At 40.1% G+C, this 17,746-nt stretch overlaps 1 protein-coding gene across 6 annotated transcripts in view; it reads right to left on the reverse strand.

Moving 5' to 3' along the window:
* The window catches only part of LOC146507873 (CUB and sushi domain-containing protein 3-like), a 147,736-nt gene that overhangs the window by 52,983 nt on the left and 77,007 nt on the right, over nt 1-17,746 (reverse strand). For 5 of the 6 annotated variants that reach the window (XR_014876682.1, XR_014876681.1, XM_085176331.1 and 2 more), the window contains 11 exons: nt 16,296-16,484; nt 15,153-15,330; nt 12,692-12,837; nt 12,252-12,332; nt 11,386-11,499; nt 5,990-6,178; nt 5,711-5,869; nt 4,282-4,470; nt 2,090-2,272; nt 1,078-1,272; nt 70-243 (listed from right to left, as the gene is read on the reverse strand). Coding sequence is in view for 4 of the 6 variants with exons in the window: in XM_085176331.1 (XP_085032457.1) it covers nt 70-243; nt 1,078-1,272; nt 2,090-2,272; nt 4,282-4,470; nt 5,711-5,869; nt 5,990-6,178; nt 11,386-11,499; nt 12,252-12,332; nt 12,692-12,837; nt 15,153-15,330; nt 16,296-16,484 (1,797 nt within the window). In the remaining 2 variants the exon portion in view is untranslated. The remainder of the gene's footprint in view (nt 1-69; nt 244-1,077; nt 1,273-2,089; nt 2,273-4,281; nt 4,471-5,710; nt 5,870-5,989; nt 6,179-11,385; nt 11,500-12,251; nt 12,333-12,691; nt 12,838-15,152; nt 15,331-16,295; nt 16,485-17,746) is intronic. The other variant, XM_085176332.1, reaches the window with a different exon arrangement.

Consider the following 17,746-nt stretch of genomic DNA (forward strand, 5'->3'; position numbering starts at 1 on the left):
GCCAGCAGTTTTTGACCTAGGTCAAGGATGTGCTTAAAAAGTTAAAGACAACATGTAAACCTGGCTTACCCAGGCACTGAGTCTCCATTCCACTCCAAAGGCCAGACAGGAGACACTCTCTAACTGTAGATCCAGTTAAAACATAGCCAGGGTTACAGCTGAAAATGGCTGATGCTCCGAAGGTAGTTTGGGTCCCAATTTTCTTCCCATTAGGAGGAGTGGGAAGATCGCCACAGGAAATGACTGCAAAGAGATGAAGAGTAAGGAGGAAAAGAAAAGGAAGAGCAAAAAGATGAAGGAGGCACCGGGAGAATGAGCAAGAGAGAACAAGAGAAAGAATAAAGAGATAGAAGTTGGCTTACATCTTCAGAGTCAATGGGAGAGCACAGTCATTTACGCCCATCTTGCCAACCTTAATGCATTAAAAGAGTGACCTGTACCATTTCATGGGGAGGATAATGATGGTTTGCCTTTGTCCCACCATCTTTCATCCTGTTGGCTAGCATCACCTTTTCACATTACACTACCCATTCAGCTTTTAGCTTCTCCAAAAGTAGTTCCCATGGCAGCGATGAAAAGCTTTTATTTCTGATTCTCGTAATAAACAATATCTAACCTAAGCTGAGACAGCAATAGGTGAGGAGCACAAAAGTGAGTCTTTTAGCTGCTGATTAACTGAGCTGTGAATAAGGTATTCATTCTTCAAGTCTCGTAACCCCACATCCTATGAATCTAGTGTACCCAAGGCAAGGCGGGACATGGATTTTTCAATTTGGCTCGATGACAATGTTAAAATGCTTTCTATTCCATTTATTCAATGAATCGACAGACGTGCTCAGCGAGTTTGTGAAGTGGCATTTCGTGCTACGTGTCTATCCGATGAATGTCTTTTTTACAAGATAATGCGAGAATGAACCACTGGAAAGAGGAGTTAATTTCTGGGAATGTTATTCTTTTGGCTCAGTTCTACGTTCATCCCGTTTTTTTGGCTTTGTCATTTTTTCCTTTCCCCACTTATGAATTTGTGAGATGCACAAGCGCTGCATATTTTGTGTTGCTGCAACCAAAGTCACTCACTTCTACACCGAGGCCTCTCGTTCCTCCAGCTCCACACTCCGTTTGCGAGGCACTGGATGTGGGCGGGGCCCACACGATAGTATCCAGGGTTGCAGGTGAAGATTATTTTTGTCCCATACTCATAGTGCGAGCCATTGACTATCCTCCATTTCCCGTGATCGAGGGAAAACGGGCTAAGACTGGGGCACGGCATCACTGAAAAAATAAAATAAAATAAAAATTATTTTATGGCCAGTTACTACGGGAGTTTTGGATTATTCCAATGGATTGACTTTTGTATAATTTTTTTTATCCCTTATGCACACACCGCAAAGCAGCAGCATAAACTAATCCATGTGTTGCAGTTATACAAATATTCTTCCACAACAAAGCTATTTATGAATTGGCACTTTCTAAAACCAAATGAGTTTCAAAACAAACTCTGTTTCCCTTTTCACTGTGAGACATATATACAGCAGGGAATAAACAGTGGTCTCAACAGAAAACAATGCTGTCAATCACTCCCTGCACTGACTTTCAAACTTGGAGGAGTTGCACTGGCATGTGAAAAGACTTACCCAGCGCCAGCTGCAGAGATCCTTTCAAGCATTATTCCCCCTTTCGTCCATCCATCTTATCATGACCCAACAAGTTGGGATTTTTGTAAGGAAACTGCAACTTGCATTTCTTTATGACTGCAGTCCTTATTACATTAACTCCACCATTGCTGTCCAATTTTGGAGAAACCTGTTTTGATATTTTACCTGCTGTTCAGACGATCTCAAACTCCAACTTGTACTGCCTCCAATTAAAAGAACAAAACAAAACAAAACATAGCTTTATCTTCTTTTGGCTCTCATATATTTGGCCACCTTTGAGTGGAGGCAACAGACAATATGAACATTTTTAAATGTTTTTATGAACAGAAAAAAAAATCCTGCAAGGTTTTTTGCAACCTCATTTCTCCAAATCACTATTTTCTCCTCTGTGCTCCCCTCCCCTTCCATCTTTCCAAGGCTTCCTCTCTACTCACCAAAGCATCGGGGTATCTTGTTGTGATTGCTCCAGGTGCCGTCTGGCTGGCAGACTGTGGTCGTCAGCTCTTTGGAGAGCCGGTAACCGCCGTTACAGAAGTAGGTCGCCCGTGTGCCGACGGAGTAATCAGCAGTGAGCACACCTCCGTTCGCTGGCGCATTGGGCACACCGCATGACACAGCTGCAGGCAGCAAGAGGACAATGGTCGACCCACATGTTTATGCACAGTACAAGAGACATACTAGATAGATGCCTGGTGAACACAGGTATGGTAGGCATTCATATATAATCACTAGAAAGTCACAATTTTGCAAAGAAAACTATATATGTTTGTGCTCCCACCCGTGCAACCTCTTTGTGGTGCACTAACTGTGTGGAATTTTAATTTATTGTTACATTTTTATTAGCTTTTTGAAGGGTGACAGCCTTAGTATGTAGGAGTCCAAAAGAAAGAATTTAACATTTCCATTTCCACACCTACCCAGTGTACATTAGAATAATAATGTAAGAACCCTTGTGGTACACTGACACTTAAGTCATGTGATTGCTGTGCATATTACAGACCTCTTAATGCACAAGACTGTCCTTTCACTTGGCAGAAATCAAAGAAATTAGGACTGACCACTTGTGGAAAATTGCATTCGGCTGTCTCAGAGTGAAAGTATTCACACTGCAGGGAGGTTATGAAAATTGAAGTCCCACATAAATATTACAATGTTCTTATAAGAAGGTATTCAAGAAAGAAGTCATCTGAATGACCAAACAGCTATTCAATTATGCCAAATTATACAAAAGTACTTAATAATTAAAACCTCTTATTTTCACTGTGACTCAGTGGGGAATCTAAAAACACACTAATGATGTATAACAAAGTCATTAAAATGACAAGTGCAACCAAAAAAGTGACTGGTTCCAACACCAACTGTTCCTGACATGCAGGCGTACAAAGCACTCGAATGTGCCGAAGAACCTCTGCACAGCATTGTGTCCTTGGAAGTAAGTGCAATGTTAAACTTGCACAGAGTGAATCTGGATTACTCCGGCCTCAGAGCTCAGACCAAACAAAACGCTTGAACAAAGAGACTTTAAGGTGCTCATCATTGGGTCGGACACACTGAACTGAGCCAGGAAACCTAACATCTGAAGGGCCGCACTAAACAGAAACGGTTATGCAAAGAAACATATCTAACCACAGAGCTGCGATGATAATTGCATACTGTGAAGCATCAAAGGTAGGAATCTGCCAACGTGGCATGGAGCCATTACAATGCCCGTCAACATCCTGTGAGATAATCAATTGACATTCATCTGAGTACTGCTTAGTTGTAACTTGGCAGATACTAATCAAAACAACTAAAAAGTTTTCCACACTGCAGATGAAAAATGTTTGTTTTTGAAGTGCGACCATCAAAGCTTAGGTGGTTAATGGGCCTGGTAATTATTTTGAGCCTTTGCTCTTTCTATGAGTAAAACTGATGGATTAATACACCGTGGATTCTCAGACAGAATGAAAGCTTGAACATGCTGTAATGTGATCTTGGCCACTGCATAAAATAACAGATGGACAACATCTGTATGAATGTATCAGTTCATCTGCAGCCAAAGTTGAGTTTGTGCTTTGGAAAAGCAGTGTGCAATTAACAAACTGATGGAATCAATCGCACGTGTGAAGTGTTTTTAAATCAGTTAAAGTACATGACATACATATTTTCATTTCACTGCATCTTGATGAAATGCAATCGAGCACACCATCTGTTGATATTAATGCTGCCTGAGCATGTGTATATGTGTGTGTCTGTGCTAGCGCATGCAATCATGCGCACGTAAATGCACATATTCCACGTATGCACGCTGAAGAACCCAATTAGTTGAGTAAGGCAGAACAGCAGAGGACATTGCATCCTAATGGCAAGTTAGCCAAAGTAATTTGAAGAAGTGGAAATTGACAGAAGAAGGGAGGATTGATTTCTTTTTCCTTTCCACCTGACAGGACTCTGGGCTCTCAATCAGGCTGGTTTCAGTTCAGCTGCTAACAACACAGGAAGAGGGCTTGGGCTCAGACACTTAGGTGCTTTAAGCGCCTGCCTGTCTGGCTGTTGAGACTAAGGGTACAGAGGCAGTGACCAGAAGAATGAGTAGAGAGGCAGGCTAAAGGAGGAAATAAAAGCATGCCAGAGCCAATGAGCTCACCTTGACATGCAGGAACTGGCGCGTCCCAGGCGTAGTAGCCATAGGTGGTCTTCTTGCACACAGCCGTGCCCTTTCCAATGAGCTTGTACCCCCTGTCGCAGGCCCAGCGCACCACGCTGTTTAGATGACCCCCAGTCTGGCTCACTACAAAGCCATGTTGTGGAGAGTCTGGAGTACTGCAGTACATGGCTATGATAGAGGAGAAAGCAGGGGAGGGGAAGTGGGGAAAAAAGAGCAAAGGCAAATAGAAGAGAGAGCCAAGAAAGAAGGCGAGGATGAAGTCGAAGAAAGAAAAAAGAGAGAAGGGTAAATAAAGAAGAGGAAAGGATGAGAGGCATTAGCAAAGCACCTCTAGAGAAAAACTGATGAACATTTTTCGTTACAGCAAGGCTCCATTTTCAATGCAGAACAATAATGAGGGGGGAACCGCCCGAGGAGTGTCACGTCTATTTAGAACTCGGGCTATGCACCACGCAGCAAAGGAAGCCCTCACCTATCACATTATTACCATCCCATTTTGGCTTATGGGCATGCACATATTCGATTTGCTTTTAACACATGCAGCGTTGGTGCATTCTGCATTTGTTCCCATCGCCTTCCTTCCTCCGATCTTACAGTCCATTGAACACAAAAAGGTAAATTTGATTTCTCGAATATGACCATCTCATGGCCCATGTGACACAAAAAGCTGAGGGAGGGAGGGCTGCGTGCTTCAAAAAACGCTGTCAACCATTCCCTCAAATCAACATGACTTGGCGATAGCAGGGATTTAAGACGAAAGGACACATGCTGGAGTTTGAGTCAGTTCCCATTAGAGTCAATCAAGTCAAGGAGGAGCTTTCTTTACAAAATTCATCACACCAACTTGCTTTCACAGGAACACTCTGGTGCATTAAAGTTAATGGACAGACACCATGAAAAATGAATGTCTTTTGTGCTTTTTTTGTGTTGTTATTGATGCATTTCAAATGAAAGAAAAGATCGCTATGCTGCTCTTGCTTAGCAGCACTTGCTTTATTAAAGAGGCAATTAAGAATTCAAGCCTTTTGTAATTTTAGACGTGCAAAGCTGCACGCTGCCCTTTAGTGACTGGTTTCCAGCCTCGTGCTTTGTTTCCCGTGAGCGCCTATTGCGAGCTATTACATGTGGAAATTGTTTTTGTAAACTGACTGCATATTAAAATAAATAAATAAATCAATAGAAAACACAGCACACAGTGATAAAAATCCTTGGGCCATATTGTTTTCACAGCCATTTCAAGTAGCTACAGCTGAGGTTCATACACATCTGTCTCTGTTTAGTGTTATTACATTTTCAACTGTCCAAATTGTAGACCCATGGCTCTTATCACGTGTCTGCAGGTCAACATAAAATAAAACCAAATAGCATAGTAAAAAAAATAGAGAATGATTATAAACTGGATACATACTTTGATACTCACCCACATATCTGATGTGGAAGCCGCGGCGGTTGGTGCCATGGTCGGAGGACCAGCGCAGGAGGAGCTGGTGGCCTGTGGTGGTCAGGCTGAAGGGTGTTTCAATATCACCACTGAGTGATGAGAGGCTCTGACTGTAGATGTTGGGACCTAAAGGCAACGACAAACAGCATATGTGCTAGTGGCTGATGTTCTATTAGGCGGTTGCCTGTTTATAATTTCAGTAATTTATTTAAAAAAAAACAAAAGAACACAAAGTTTTTTACCCACCATCAAAGATTTCCAAGATGTCAAACTCTTTTTCTGTCTGGAAGAGTTCAAAGTGCAAAGTGATGTTGTAGCCCTTCTCCACGTTGATCAGCCAGGAGCACATCTGAAGATTGGGGTAGTTATCAGGATAGCCCGGGCTTAAGATTACTCCTGTTGAGTCAAAACGGACCTCGTGGGCCGGGCATTGGACTGGTGGGAACAGAAACAAAATAAAGGTGACATTGTTGGAGGAAAAAGAATTGGCAGAGAAAATGAGAAGAAGCAACAGAGGGTGGAAGGAAGATGAAAAGTAGAGGCAGAAAACGAGAGGCAGAGGAAAAAATTAGAGATGCAGTAAGACATGGATGAAGGGAAGATAGAGATGCTTCACTGTGACAGTAGAAATGATATTGTAAAAATAAGTAGTTCTGAAACAATTACATTTGAGCCAGAGTGATATTGCACCTTAGGGGTGAGCTTGTGAGTCTGCCATTGTCACCAGGCTCCCCTGATATCAATCCATCAAATAATACTCAGCAGGTGAGACAGCTAACTTTGTATGGAAAAATGGTGTGTGTGTGTGTGTGTGTGTGTGTGCGTGTGTAGGATTCCATGTGTATCAGGTCAGAACGTTCCCTTCATTTCCTGCAGGCTGGCATGTCTGAAATAATGACAGTCCTGTTTCTCTCTTTTCCTTTTCTCTGAGTAACAGAAGTTTCTCTTCTGGGCCACTAGTGAAGAAACATGATGCATACAAAAGGTTAATGCAAACGACTGTTCCAGATGAAAAGGTCATTGGAAAGCATCGGACATACATCAGAAGCAGAGAATTGTAACACAAAGCAGTATGAATATTCCCGCTGGTGACTCATTGTTAAAGTTTCAACTGGCTGAACTGCAATAGCCTTCGGCTCAAAGATAACAGGCACATATGATCCCAAAAAGAGCTTAAGCCAGTTATTTTCAACGAAACAATACATTTCTTTAAAAAAAAGAACTCTCTGTGGGCACCAAGTTCAAGAAAAATTTCTCCTTAAATCATCTGAACAACAAACATATTAAATGTGTAAATATTTGTACACAGCTAAATCAATATTCATAAATACACTGATGGTATTCATTAGGGTTGCATCAAATCTCAGCACAATCTATTCCGAAAATAAATTAACATAAAAATATATTGTGAACTAGCAATCTTTCTTCACTACTATTCTTTGGCTGTTTATAAGACACAGAATCTATATGGTTCTATATTTTTGTTATTTCCTGTTGTGTTTTGGAATATTCCTTAATTGTAATGCATCCTACTTAGCTTAGCGTGGTATATTTATGTGCGCTCTAATAGGCAAAGACAAAGAGCAATGTGTAAATGAATTACTTTAAAAATGTACAACAAGTAGATTGGAATGACATAAAAGCATGTGTTTTGTTTTACAGGGCACAAAAGCAGAACTACAAAACCACGGCTCCTACAAGCACTTATTTTTCTCCTTACACCCAGAATGCTAATGCGAACTAAGGGCACATTGCACAGTAGTGGGTGGTGAGCCAGGACAAAGGTCAATCAGTCATTTTCGGTCTGTTTTCTATTTACAGTTTATTACAAACAGCTATTTAAAAACCTCTGAAGAATGCACACTTCAAAAATAAATAACACTGAATACATTTCTATACAGTAAAGTCTGCAGCGCTCCATTTTAACATAAGAGTTATGACTCTCGCTGGAAATACGGAGTTCAATGGGGTCTTTAGTTGATGCAGTTGCATCAATTCATGGAACTGTTTGCTCAGCAGCAGCCTCTGCTTTACTGATACCAGTGGTATGCTTGTTACAGAGCTTTCACAGTTCCAGGAAAATCATAAAAAACAATTGTTATAAGCAATTTGCTAATTTCAATTCTACAACTTCTTCCTACTAACTACCCTGGAGTTACTAGCCCGAAAACTGTTCATACACTGCACAAATTCCCATTTGCCTCTGGCATTTCCACATGTTGGAGTGCTTTAAGATGTAGACAAAACAGACTCACCTGATAAGATCTAATGCACAGTAAATAGAACAATATAGCTGGTAAGTGCTTGTTATTGAAATAATTGAGCCTCCAATCCTTCTTTATTAAACTAAAGTTGTTGCCAAGCAACAAACACGTCCATCCACTGAGCACATTTGCGGTTTAAACTGCTTTGCCTGAAACTTGCAGGTAGGGATTAAAATCTGAGTCACGAGAGGCTTCAAAACATTTTAGAAACCACATACTTTTACAGATGCCTTTTATGAAATAGGTTTATAAAATGCATTCATTGTGATTTGGCTGCAGTACAAATGTCGAGCACTGTATCCTACTGTGAGTGATTATAGAGACACTGGCTGAAAAATATATATGTACACTTCAAAATGATCATGGAAAAAAAATTATACCATAAATACCAAAAACACGAAATACCCAGTAAACAAAACACAGTGACATATGTTTTCTAATTTAAGAGGCATGTAGCCCTAATTTAACCTACACCTTACCTGGAGTCAGCATTAAGTAGCATGCAGGCTAACATCATTTGTTTAAGCTTAGCCAACAGCAGTTATTATATCTTCCACAGATGTTTTCCCTTGTGGAAAACTACAACATTGCTGATTTAACTCACAAAGTTGCACATATTGAATGCCAATGACACCCAGGGTTATGTACAAACTAATGTCGCACAAAAAGGTTTTGGTACGTATTGCAAAGACGAGGTTAGTGCATGAGTCCATACTCGTTTGTGTTCCTCAAACATCTATACGAATGTGACAGCAGGCGCAATACGACAACATTTTACACTAAACCTCAGTGTGGCAGATGGTTTAACCAACGCAGCAGTCAACTCGATGGTGGCTCTACCCTTGATTTAAGAAAATGTTTGACCTTCCTCACAGGCTTTTATAAAGACAGAGCTTGGGGAAATATCTTAAAAGCCAAGCATATTTAGGGGTTAAATTGCATAGCCATACAAGGACATTACAGTGTTATCTTAAAAGCATAAAATTACAATTAACATAGAGGCTGACAGAAAACAAAAGCGGAATACAGAGAGCACATGAGAATTCTTTTTCCTGTCCTTTCGGCAAGCTGTGACAAGAAGTGGCTCCTATGCAAGTTTACTGTGGCAGTCCCTTGGATGTGAATAGCAGGTCAACTCAAATTAAGTTCAACTTTACATGTCCCAAGGAGAGCAATTAGTTTCATGCTAGAGGTGGCACAAAGACATACCATATCCAACACGGTAAGATGAATTCTTGAATATAATGAAAAGGCAATCCATGAAAATGTCACATAATAAATTAGTCACTCTACAGCTATCTTAACTATGCTAATATGACGCTCAAAGCAAGATTTAAGGAGAGTCTAAACAAATGACATGCAAGCACTGACACATTTGAACACTTTAAAGATGTTGATTTAACACCTCTGCAGCTTTTTGCATTGTACTTGAGTATGGGCATTCTCTTAGCAAAACGAATATAGTTTAGCAAATAGCTTGGTTTAGCTTTTCTGGCAAAGTACAGTATTTACATTAGATGTTTTATGATGAATGAGAGCATTTGCTGTCCAACACAAAAATATTTTAGCGCATCTCAAACGGCAATGTGAATTATTGTGTACTAGTTGAATAGTCCCAACATGTTTTGTAGTCAACTGTAGTCACTCAAATTAAAACCTGTGAAAATATTTTAAGTGCAATGTGTGAATTTCTGATGCTATGAGCTAGCTGCTCTTGGCAGAGCTCTGTGTAGTCAGTAACACATGACAAGGTGAGCTGGCCGACCAGCCTTGGTGAGATGACTTGAAATATTGCCCAGCACTCAAAAAGTGACTGAATGCCCTCTTTTGGCACTAGCGAAGTTTATCAGTTTATTCATTTTGATGGAAATCAGCTGTTTTAACTACAAACATTTTCCTTCACAACATACTGCTTGTTGCTGATACCCTTCATATTGACATAATGTGATATAAGGACTCATACAGGACATATAAAAGATTTGGCGAAGAGAGATCTATATGCCATACCTACCCTGATGAAATAAGCAATCAAGCTTTGTTTCTCATCCCCTTTATTCCAGCATGTCTAATAAGCTTATAACATGCTGCTCAACCTCATGCTGCTTGTGGTTTTGTAAATTATTAATATACTGAAAAATGCTAGGTAAGCCCAGTACAGCACAAGTGAAGGTGGTTTGTTCTCTTTGCACACAAACACGTCTGTCCATCTTAATTAATTTCAACTCAAATTATCATTTTTCAGGTCCCTCACCTTTGTGCCTATGTTAATTAAGCTACCTACTGACAGATGTTTGTGTGGCTGATTTGGATAGAAAAACACAAGAAAATCTGAGGTTTACGTATCTTGGATCAAACAGTTGCTGAGCCTAATCTTTGCTGTTGCTGTGTTTTCATTGTGAAACTTACCAAGTAATAATTTAAAATTAAAGTCAGTCAAATTCTGAACACAGAGTTAGCGGCAAAATCACAGCAGGGAGAAAACAAAGATATCAAGTCAGGCATAAGGCAGGGATAAGCAAATAGGCTCCAAATAACTACTTGTTCTCTACGTTGCTTTATGAATGCAGGCTTGAGGTTTGTCAAGCATCTGTCATGCCTTGATCACAAGTCCGATGCGATTACTCACTGTTTCTAGAAATACAAAGACAGAAATGCTCATCAAGTCAAGACTTGTAGATAAAGGACTTCAGGGCACTTCAAAAGATGTCTAACCACAGGGGATAGAAGGTTTCAGAGTGCTCTGTTGTGTGGAGCAGAGATTTACTGGCACGACAGGGAGGCTGAAGGCATTTGTTGTTTTGTCTAAACAAAATCTTTGATGCAGGCGACAGGAATTTTTTTTACTTTGCTCCTCGTTTGTAATTCCATCTTCAAAAGAATTATGGGTAAGCAAACATCAATCAAACCCATGAGACCATTACGTAGGGGTAGAATATCTGTTATTACAGCACGTGAAAACCTGCTGATCTGTAATTGGTTTCAAACTTACCTACTACAGTAAAACTGCTGGTTGTATGCAAATGGCAGTCTATGGACTTGGATCAGTAGTATTGTTACTCTGAATCTTGATAAATTGGAATAGAGCTGCTTTTTGCCACCTGGTGCCTGCTGGACGAGGCTCTGCTGGCAGTCTGTCAAATAATGCATCAGTGGGTGCTGCTTACTGTAACCAACCTGAGCACTGTGGTGGTCAAGCACCACATAACATAAACAGGTTTGCGTACACATATATGTATGTGTGGGGGGAATGTGTACACACATTTTGAGGAACACTTAAACACACAAACACAAATGCAAAAAAAATAAATAAAAATAAATCAAACACAGAAAAATGTTAAACATACCCAAAGACTCCAAGTCACACTGAATGAAACCAACCTTGACAGACTGGTGGAGGTCCATCCATCTGTAGCCTTTCTCCAAGTCGGCAGGTCAGAATCTCACTGCCCACCAAGGTGAAGCCTGGCTGGCACGTGTACCGAATAATGTCCCCTGTGAGATAATTTACACGTGTAATCGCGCACACACACACACACACACACACACACACACACACACACACACACACACACACACACACACACACACGTGCACACAAAGGAGGAGGGGATGTGCAAAACATTTCTGTTAATAGACCAACTCAAACACAAACACACACATACTTCCCCACAAAGCTATGCTAGTAAAAAACTCGCAGCACTTGAAACAGTAATCAGCAACACATTTTGTAATGAAGATTGACATCCCCTTAGCTAGCCAGAATACTGAAGGCACTTCATTACATTATAGAGGTTAGGTAGAAGCCCATGCACACACACACACACACACACACACACACACACACTCACACTCAATTTCAAAGACAGAAAGTGAGGCCGCCACTAGCCACACGACTTCCACTTCACTTTCCTAATCAATTAGGAACACTGAAAATACAAACAGCTTATAAGAAGAGCTAATTAGCCTTACCCTCAAATTAATACTTTAATGCACGGAGCATGAACAGATAGAAAATTTCGAAAGCGAGTAGAGAAAGATGAAAACGAAGAGCAAAGTGCAAGAAGGAACACATCTTTCATTTAAATGAAATCATATATACGCATATAAAAGATATGTGTATACCAGTGTTTGTATACATAGTTACTTATATATAATTACACACACGCAAATAATCTGCCTACTGCAAACTGATTTCACTTCACATTGTCTCTGGCTGGTAAACAAGCAAATAAAATAAGACAAACCTATTTCAAACTCATCATCTTCTGTTAAGATCGTGGCGTTGGCAACAGGAGGGGGTGGCTGACATGTTCTCAGCTGGTACGCTGTTGTGGAAAGGGCAAACAAACTGAATCCTTGAACAGAGTGAGTGCTGTGTGCACATTTGAAGGCAGAAATAAAGAGAGGCAAACGGCGTCTCTCCCATCATACTGAAACTTGATTAGATCAGAAATTGCCACCTATCACTGTTCATGATCATCAAAAAACAATCACTAATTTAGTTGAGATAGGGAGCGTTTTATTATTAATCAGCTCCTCTTTGAAAGGGTGTTTTAATAGCGCAAGAAAAAAAGCTTGACTGCATTCATCATTTATCATTAGAGCTGAAAGCAATGCTATGACAAAAGGTATTGAGAAGACTTAGGTTAGGCATGAGGTCTCTACTTAAGTTAGGAGACGTTACCGAAATAATGTAGCTCAAAGAAGCCGCTGGTGCTGAAGTCGCTGTGGAACTTGATGAGGACCTGATTGGCAGTGGTGGACACGCCCTCCTGTACAGAGCTGCCACTAAACTGACCGATTTGGGGCGAGCTCTGGTCAGGTCCGTCCCTAGTGCAGAAATATAGAGGTGGAGAAAGTATAGGAAAGAAATGAAGGGTGGAGAAAGGAGGGAGGCAGAAACAGAAAATCATTTCTGGTTAAACACCAGTTTGCTTTAACAAGTTGCTGGAATCAAAGAGCAGGTCAGCGTGTCCCCTGACAGACTCCAAAATGTTTCTCAGCAATCAAGAGTCAAAGATATATAAAAATGTATTGAGCATAATTCAATTCAGTATTACATATTGATGCAGGCTAAAAAAAACCCATCATCCTAATTACATGGATGCAATGTCTAAGGCATCTCTTGGACAACGTCACACTTTGAGGAAGTGTGGAACTGAGGGAATGGCGTGTACTGAAGTATCTTGTTTGAGATGGAGCTCAGCCTCAGGATAAAATTCTTGATTTATGAGTAAAGAAAGCTAGCACAAGCAGCCTGTGTAGGTTGGGGTTACAGCATTACAATTATTATTATTATACATTAGAACTTTTTGGTTGAGTGGACCTTTCCTGAAAAGTGGCAGTTAAAGAAAGACAGACACCTAATTAGGAAGCCTCTAGCATGCCTCCCTGAAGAGACACCCGGCACATCTGACTGGGAGGAGACCCCAAGGCAGACCCAGAACATACTTATACATTCCAGCTGGCCTGGGTGGACCTCAAGATGCCCCAGGTAGAGCCTGGAGAAAGCGTCTAAAATGGATGAATAGATAGACGCTGGATTGGATATTGTGACACTTTATATCTTGAACGGTAATTAGGATTTAGAGAGGCTTTTCCTGAGATTTCTCAGGAAATTTACTGACAGCAATCTGTACATCCCTACTGCAACATTAAACTACATTTATGGACAACATGTTCCCCTGCTAAAAGATAAAAAGACGAATTGGTGGATGGCTGTGGGGTAATAATAGAAGCTGTCATTAGCAGTGAAGCCATTTCTGAGCCATGCATTAGCTAGCAGCTCTAAAACAGAATCAGCTGCCCTAATGAGAGCACAGAGAACTTTCAAACCCTTGCAGGTGCGTGGCCGTGATCTATGTCTGGAGTAAAATATCATGTTAGCATGCAAAAACAACCCAAACAGTATTTTCTTTAGGGATAAAAAATGCACCAGAAGACAGCACTTTTCTATTATGTATAAATGTTATTTTTTAACAAGAGAAATGTATTTAATTACTGGCACTTTCAAGCAGCTCCAGGCTTTCTTTTCTAAATCACACTAAATGTTTTTTTTTCCTTATATTTGTTCACCTTAAATATTGTATATACTGGAAGTTTTACTGCAGTTTCTTTTAAGAGAGATCAACAAAATAAGAGACAGCAGTCAGGCAGGGAAACAAAATGTTACCATCAAGGGACAGATTGTTTATGCGCCATTTGATTTGAAAACAGTAGTGCCAGTGGCTCCCTCCTCCCATACCATCAATGGCAGCCCTGGATGCTGGAAGGCATTTCCCTCCCTTATTACTCATGAGGACCGCTCTATGACTGCCTCAGACAACAGAGAGGATGCAGAAAGATACAGGGAAAAGGGGAGATGGGGAGATAGCGGCTGGAGTGACAGGAGGCAGGTAGTATTGTTTACTGTCATACATCTGTAAAGTTTCTCAATTGTAAAGAGACATCCCAAGCAACTCAAAGTTGATGTTTTCATGCTGATACACATTTCTGTCTTTTATGGTACACTTGCTGGAGGATCTAAAGTAAAAGCAAAAGTTTGGGGGAGTAGAGAAAGGGAGCGCAGTGATTCAGACTTGAATTTCTTTTAGTTAGTTAGTCACATAAAAACAATCTAGTTTCTTTTTAGTAAAAGAAAGGCGTAAATGTCAGGACATATTTTCAAAATATTTGTTGTCATGTCTGGTTGTTGTCATAAGCTGTGAACGTAACTTACTTAACTGGCCTCTGGCCTTAAAACATGTCTGCTCTGTAAAGCTCAAATTAATTCGTTATTCAGCAAGAATGTCTCGAGACATTTGGCTAGCACCATTCTGTGTTTGTCTGTGTGGGGTTTCTGTAGGTACTACAACTTCCTCCAACAGTCCAAAAACCTGCATGTTAGACTAACCGGTGAATGTAAATTGGCCCTAGGTGTGGGTGTCTGTCTCTCTGTGTGAACCCTATGATGGGCTGGCAACTGGTCCAGGATACCTCTCCCTCAAAGTCAGTGGGGTCAGACCCTCCCTGATCTTTTAAACTGAAAAAGTAGTTAAGAAAAAGTCTGTATTGAGCTCTGTGCACAGAAACAGCATGTGTTTCATGAGTGCTATAAGCTGATGATTGATAAATAATGTCATACTGAGAGAGAAATGAGGGCTTACCACACAGTGATGTAGTCGTAGATTGGCTCGGTATTGATAACGGAGAAATTTATGTAGATGCCGTACCCAGGGGGTACTCTGACGGTCCACATGCAGTCCTGGAAGTGTGGATACTCGGCTGGGTGTCCAGGAGAGTAAATTGTGCCATTCATGGATGTTATATTCCCACCACACAGAGCTAGAGGAGGGAAGAGAGAAAGCAATGTCGGACAAAAATAGAAAGCCAGTCATTCCTCAAGTGATAACAGTAGCTTTTATGGTTGTATTGCCACTAACAGTTGATAAAATAAACCATAACGGCGTGTTATTGGGTTATCACCCAGATACTGGGGGGGGGAGAATGCACCTGTTAGACACAAATGCAAGGAATGGTTACTGGCTGTTGTGAAGTTGATGATGATGACTGATTTTGACAGCAAAACTCCCTCTATCAAACCCCCCTTAGATGTTTAAATCTGACTTTGAACTAGGAGTCGAAGCCAAAGCATTACCCACAGGATAAAAAAAAGAAGTGCTGTAAACCTGACAGGAGCAATACAGCATGTAAGAACCAAAACAACATTTTAAGGTAAATATAAAACTATCGTGTGGTCTTATAACGCTGCTGTTGCATCGTTTAACTGATGAAAGATTGTTTAGCGTACCTGAGTGACATCTAAGGCGACTCCTTTAGAATTACATAAAAGACCAGCATGTTCAGATTTGCATTAAAGACTTGAAGATGCTCCATGTATCATTATAATCGCTAAGCATCAGTTTAAAGTTCAGTAAAATAGTGTTGAATAGCTGGTGAGTCTCATGCTTTGATGTGCTAGAGTAAAAGACAGCACACGAAGCAGACTGTATTCTATTATAAAATTAACTATTTAAAATAACAAAGACATTTTTTTGTAATGGAAAAGAATCTTCACCTTTACTTTAGTTAGCTGCACAAATATTTAAATATTTTCCTACTGATTTTGAAACCAGAAACATGAAAGAGCATTTTGAGATGAATAAACAGAATATGTTGATTCACCAAATATAAGAAATTCATAGGAAACATTTAGATACTGAATAGATCGAGTGCCAATTTTTATCTGCATATGAATGACACTTGGTGCAAGGACACTGCTGAGCTTAGAGGGTACCTAAGGCACTCACCTTCGCAGCGGGGGATGGGGTGGTTCCAGTTTCTGCTGATTCCATGCAGACATGTGAGCGACTGTTCTCCAAGAAGAGTGTAACCTGGCAGGCACTCAAAGGAAATGGTCATCCCCACGCTGTAGTCCTGTCCGATCACTATGCCGTTACGAAACGGCCGTGGGTCTGGGCACCTCTGTAGCTCATATGCTGGGGGGGGAAAGTAAAACCCATCCAAGACAAAGAGGATCATAAAACACAGAATTCAACACTGGGGTAAATAATAATTTTCAAGGACATGTGGTATGCAATGTTTCAGAAAATGCAAAAGATTTTCTTTAATCTTACAACCTCAGTGGAAGAAACCGCCGTGCATACCTAATTACAAAACTTTCTCCCTTGTCTGTACCTAATGTAAATAATGGGCTTTTACGTGTCCTGTTAGAGAGCGCTTCAATCTTCTTTCACGTCACTTGCAAAACCCAATTTCAAAGTGACCATAGGAAGCTTATTTAAAATCTCATGATTTTAACTTTAATTAAAAATTGATTAAAAACAATGATTAAATGCATATAACGAGCAAAGCCCTGTTTAGCTTTACGCAAATTCTAAAGACATCCTTTAAGCCTCTAAATTTCATCTTATATGTAAATGTCGCATCCATCACATCAGATCTGTTTTCTTTAACTGAGGTACTACTGATTTTGACAGGCAACACTGTTGCATCCCTGTTGTAACACATGGATTTTAGTAATGCACAGCAGCAGGTGTGTCTTGAAATTAGCCTTGATGAGCTGCATAAGAGTGACTATTTATCGTTCTGCTGGCTCACAGCAAAAACAGGAAAATTACGTGAATGAGAATAGTTGAATCTGGTTGTAATAAAACACATACATACATGTGAGGACATAGAGCAGGAGAGAAACAAACAGATAATAAATTTAACCATATTATTTGCATATTGTGTGAACACTAAGCATCTAGGGATTTTGTTTTTGTTTGAACAGGCTTTCTACTGAGAATTTGTATTGAATTATTATTTATTTATTTTAAAACTCTCGTCTGTTTTAATGTGTCTTATTGTATTTTTCTGTTGCCTATTATGGCACTTAATGCTCTTATTTACTTTAATCTTTTTGTGTACCTCGCTTTGACTGTCTGTGTATCTTAATAAATACATTTTACTTACTTCGTTGTTGTGGGGACAGAGTCACCAAATTTTGCCAGGGTGTTATAGTGATGTAAATAAGTCACAAAGGAAAAGCATGGGCTGTTCAACAGGGGTAGTCTTTACTTTTGATGAGAATACCTCCCCTTCTTATGCTTTGCAAACCTATTATATGAGCAAAATATCTAACAGACTACAGTACAGGGAAAGACCTAAAATCATGATATGGACACTTGGTTATCATTTGTTATGACTATTTTTGATGCTGTACTTTACATGGTTAAAAAACAACAACAAAACAAAA

Source organism: Neolamprologus multifasciatus, chromosome 11, assembly GCF_963576455.1.
Source record: "Neolamprologus multifasciatus chromosome 11, fNeoMul1.2, whole genome shotgun sequence".
Taxonomy (NCBI): domain Eukaryota; kingdom Metazoa; phylum Chordata; class Actinopteri; order Cichliformes; family Cichlidae; genus Neolamprologus; species Neolamprologus multifasciatus.